The sequence below is a fragment of the Pongo pygmaeus genome, chromosome 12 (assembly GCF_028885625.2).
Source record: "Pongo pygmaeus isolate AG05252 chromosome 12, NHGRI_mPonPyg2-v2.0_pri, whole genome shotgun sequence".
Classification (NCBI taxonomy): domain Eukaryota; kingdom Metazoa; phylum Chordata; class Mammalia; order Primates; family Hominidae; genus Pongo; species Pongo pygmaeus.
In genome coordinates, this window is record NC_072385.2 from 54280609 (window position 1) to 54284960 (window position 4352).

The 4352-nt window shown below is 47.5% G+C and overlaps 1 protein-coding gene across 3 annotated transcripts; it reads left to right on the forward strand.

The window, feature by feature from the left end:
- Positions 1-697: 697 nt before the first annotated feature.
- LOC129030572 (regenerating islet-derived protein 3-alpha) lies at positions 698-3447 on the forward strand. Of its 3 annotated transcripts, none has more exons than XM_054476050.1 (6): positions 698-723; positions 1012-1121; positions 1682-1800; positions 1988-2125; positions 2752-2878; positions 3157-3447. In XM_054476050.1, the coding sequence occupies exons 2-6, from the start codon at positions 1046-1048 to the stop codon at positions 3222-3224; spliced, it is 528 nt and encodes a 175-aa protein (XP_054332025.1). In that variant the 5' UTR covers positions 698-723; positions 1012-1045; the 3' UTR covers positions 3225-3447. The 3 variants fall into 3 exon arrangements, with proteins under 3 accessions (XP_054332025.1, XP_054332026.1, XP_054332027.1); XM_054476051.1 differs by having other exon boundaries at positions 1035-1121; XM_054476052.1 differs by lacking the exons at positions 698-723; positions 1988-2125 and having other exon boundaries at positions 1046-1121; positions 3157-3224.
- The last annotated feature ends 905 nt before the right edge of the window (positions 3448-4352 follow it).

The following is a 4352-nucleotide window of genomic DNA, read 5'->3' on the forward strand; positions in this document are numbered from 1 at the left end:
TCTTTGATCCTCATTATTTGACTGTAGTCCTTCTTATGTCTTGTGTTCCTTCATTACCTCTTATTCTATCACATTGTCATTGTCAGTCTCCACTGGGCAAGCTCTTTCTTGCTGAAGACTGGAAAGACAAGTCCATTCACCTGATTTTCTGTAAGATTTTGGCTCATCTATTGACTTGTCAGACAATTCTGAAGTTTCATCAAAATTAGCTATCATGCTTGCATAATGGCCCTGAACCCTCACTCCTACTCGTAGCTTCAGTACCATCTATGTCCTCAACTGTCTATGATACTTATAATTCCTGTAAATCTTCACTTAACACCTAACATTTATTTAATCTTACTGGGCAAGGTAATAAGAAATACATAGGTTTGCCTCCAGAAGTGGGTTCTTAAGAAACCCACCAGAGGAATTCCTCTTTCAGATGTCCACATTAGAAGATTTCATACCACATTTGGTGCCACAGGCCTTTGACAAGGAGGATGCAGAGGAAAAAGCAAACTTCACCTCTTCCTAGGGAAAGTGTTGGCCTGCCAACAGGAAAGAGGCAGCATTTGGGAAAATCCCCAGTCTTTGCCAGGAAGAGTCCATGCCAACTCCACCCCATGACCCCTGTCCTGCCTACTCATTGTCACTCTTCACTCCAATGTCCCTCCCCCAGATCCTCTTATAAAATCCCACTCTTTCCTGACCAGACAAACCATACCATATCCCACCAGAGAGGTAAGTGGGAGCTGAGAGAAGATGAGACCCAGGGAGGAGCTACTGCACATGATACAGGAGAATACATGGGAGGGTCTCTTCCTCAGGGAGCACAGGAACTCTGAGATTCAGCAAGGGTGTCCTGGGAGACCTCAGGGATGGGAGAGTACACAGATTCACAACTCATTCAGAACTGTAGAAGATGATGGATGTGACCAAGATCACTTTAGTCCTAGGGGACTACAGAAGGAAAAAGACATGAGGCAGTAGGGTATCTGTATGTTCTCCCACTGACCACACTTTCTTTAGTGACTCCTGATTGCCTTCTCAAGTCACAGACACTATGATGCCTCCCATGGCCCTGCCTAGCGTATCTTGGATGCTGCTTTTCTGCCTCATGCTCCTGTCTCAGGTTCAAGGTGAGATTGCTCTGCCTCTAGCACTGGGTTCCCTATGAATCCTCAGAGCCAACAAGAGGAGGAAGGCTCCTGTGTGTCATGTGAGGTAATGACGTGGTGTCTAATGAACCTGCCTGCAGTTCTTGCATCATCACTCCTTCCTTCAGGTTAACTTGCAGTGGGAAGCTCCATGGTGGTCCACTAACAATGGAATGAGATGGCTTCCATTTAGTCAGTGGACTCTAATATACACTGGTGGGAAAGTAGACTCTAATATACACTGGAGGGTCAGTAATGAGATGTGGGGAGGGACAATGATTGGAGGACTCAATGTAGACACAGCCCAGAGTGAGGAGAGTATTGAATGGTTGAATAAGGGGAAAGGGTAATAAGAGACTAGATGGTGCTCCATTTACTACGGCTATTTTGAGATAAAGAATTTCTGAAAACATAAGGGAAGACGAAGGGGTGTCAGGAATGTGGTCTTCCTCCCCAGGGACAGGCCTAGGTATTCCCCAAGGTCATCTCCCACCCCAACCCCCACTCTTCATTTTACCCTCCCCCCTTTTCTTCCACTTCAGGTGAAGAACCCCAGAGGGAACTGCCCTCTGCACGGATCCGCTGTCCCAAAGGCTCCAAGGCCTATGGCTCCCACTGCTACGCCTTGTTTTTGTCACCAAAATCCTGGACAGATGCAGATGTGAGTGGTTAGATGTGGGGTTGGAGGTGACAGGTTTCAGAGGGAGGAGGGTCTCCATTCAGGAGAGTTCCTTGGGAATGAGGATGAACACGCTTATCTTTCACACAGTCCTCCTCCCACCTACCTTTGCCTTGCCCTCCCTCAGCAGGTCTCAGGCTCCCTCTCATTCTCTTTGTCCCCCTCAAAGCTGGCCTGCCAGAAGCGGCCCTCTGGAAACCTGGTGTCTGTGCTCAGTGGGGCTGAGGGATCCTTCGTGTCCTCCCTGGTGAAGAGCATTAGTAACAGCTACTCATACGTCTGGATTGGGCTCCATGACCCCACACAGGTGCGAGTATATCCTCCCCTCTCTGTTACCTCTCAAGGTGCTATTGTTGCCCAGGCCCACCCCCTGTCCCCGGTGCCTGCCCAGGAAGTACTTCAGGGAGCACTGGAGCTCAGATTCTGGGGAATAATTGGGGGGAAGGGAAGGCCATGAAGCATCTGAAGATCTGAGTTCTGTGGAGGTCTCTATCTTTCAGATAAAATCAATCTGCCTACCTCAGGCATATTACATAATTCTCATATGAGGCTGGGTTAATAATTCTCTGAACTTCATGGAGTATTTGCCTACTATTCTGAAGGAACCCTTAATGAAGATAGGATCAATTTTTGCCCCCATACAGAACTGACATTACCTTTGAGATTCACAAGCTAATCACAAATGCTACACCAATTATTGTTCTGCAAGTAACATATTACCTTGAGTGGTTCCAAAGGTCTTGTGTTTATTGGCTGGAATTTTCCAATAGCAATGAGGAGTCAAGGAAGAGGTTCCTACTCACTGGCAACATCTGGAATAGCAGACCAAATTTCCTCATGCTGGGGAGCAAATCAGGTGTTGCAGCTAAGGGGCCAAGCAAGAAGAGCTGCAATGGCCATTCCCTTCACCTGGCTACCTCCTCTACTCTACAGGGCACTGAGCCCAATGGAGATGGTTGGGAGTGGAGTAGCAGTGATGTGATGAATTACTTTGCATGGGAGAGAAATCCCTCCACCGTCTCAAGCCCCGGCCACTGTGCGAGCCTGTCGAGAAGCACAGGTAAGAAACAGAGGAGCTGCCTCTTCCCAGTGTTTTCCATCTCATCCCCCATTCCTGGGTCTGACCTTCGGAAAATCTTCCTGAGCTACAAGATACAATGTTAGTGTGTCTTCTCTCATCTCCTCTCTTCTCCACTTTCTTTGAATCTCTCTCCTGGATTGGGACACTGGTGAAGGTGAGGGAGAGGCTTTAACTTCTAGGCTAAAACCTGGGATGCCTCTTCATTGGATTCACAAGCTTCCTCAGCCCCATTCCATTTATGTCTTCTGTCTCTCCAGCATTTCTGAGGTGGAAAGATTATAACTGTAATGTGAGATTACCCTATGTCTGCAAGTTCACTGACTAGTGCAGGAGGGAAATCAGCATCCTGTGTTTGGTGTGCAACTCATCGTGGGCATAAGACCAGTGTGAGGACTCACCCTGGAAGAGAATATTCGTTTAATTCCCCCAACCTGACCACCTCATTCTTATCTTCCTTCTGTTTCTTCCTCCCCGCTATCATTTCAGTCTCTTCATTTTGTCATATGGCCTAAGGCTTTAAAGAGCAATAATAAAATTTCAGATCTGCACTTGTTTGTCTTGTATGTGCCAGTGTCATAGCCATACCCTGGGAAGGACAAAGTGGTCGAGTGAAGGAAACTTTGTGGGTCTTGCTTCTTCCCTATTCACCCAGGCCTCTAGGGAAAATGATGAAGTGTGCATCCCTACCAGTGTGTTATGATGAGGGTATGGGTCCTGCTCATGTAGGATTTGTGTTGTGGAGAGATGAGGTCATTTCTTTCCCATGTACTTACTGCCCTCCCATTCCCATAGCCCAAACCTGACAATGTGACATGAACAGATTTAGGAGGCTCTGATGGTGCTTAGAATAGTACTTCTCAGAGAATGGCGTCAGCAGGATGGTAGATAGGATTTTCCAGCTCTTGAACCTTCACAGAAACATTCATTTGAACTACTACCCATTAAAATGGAAATACGTTCACAGAGCTAATAAGTCCAAGTGAGTGATTAAAGCATCTGAATGTTGCAAAAAACAAGAAAGGATGCATCGAAGAGGGTAGAAAGAACACTTTTACATTATTTATATCACCCATATGTCAATCTCAGTAAGCACAGCATGGAGAGACATTCCCTCAACTTGGGGAAAGAGAGTGAAGTAAGCACTTGAGTTTTCCATGGACCCTAACACTAGGTTTGCCTCAGTAAGACCCAGTGGCCTCTGACTCCAGGCAGACACCCTTGGACTTAGACTCCAGGCTGCCTTGATGCCAGGCCAGGCTCTGTGGCCCCAGGCTCCAGGTCAGCCCCCATGACTGCAGCCTCCAGTCTTGCCCAGAAGACACAGGCTCTAGAAACACACAGCATCATGCTTTTCCCCATAGCTCCAGACCACAGGCCAGCACCCACTGACAAAGACTCTAAGCCCACCTCAAGGACAAGCTAGCACTTGCAGCCACAGACTCCAGGGTGACCC

Excerpts from the sequence above, each read along its gene's own strand:
- LOC129030572 (XM_054476050.1), top strand. The coding sequence starts at position 1,046 with ATGATGCCTCCCATGGCCCTGCCTAGCGTATCTTGGATGCTGCTTTTC. Across the intron at positions 1,122-1,681 it reads GCTCCTGTCTCAGGTTCAAG|GTGAAGAACCCCAGAGGGAA; the intron begins GTGAGATTGCTC and ends CTTCCACTTCAG. Across the intron at positions 2,879-3,156 it reads GAGCCTGTCGAGAAGCACAG|CATTTCTGAGGTGGAAAGAT; the intron begins GTAAGAAACAGA and ends CTGTCTCTCCAG.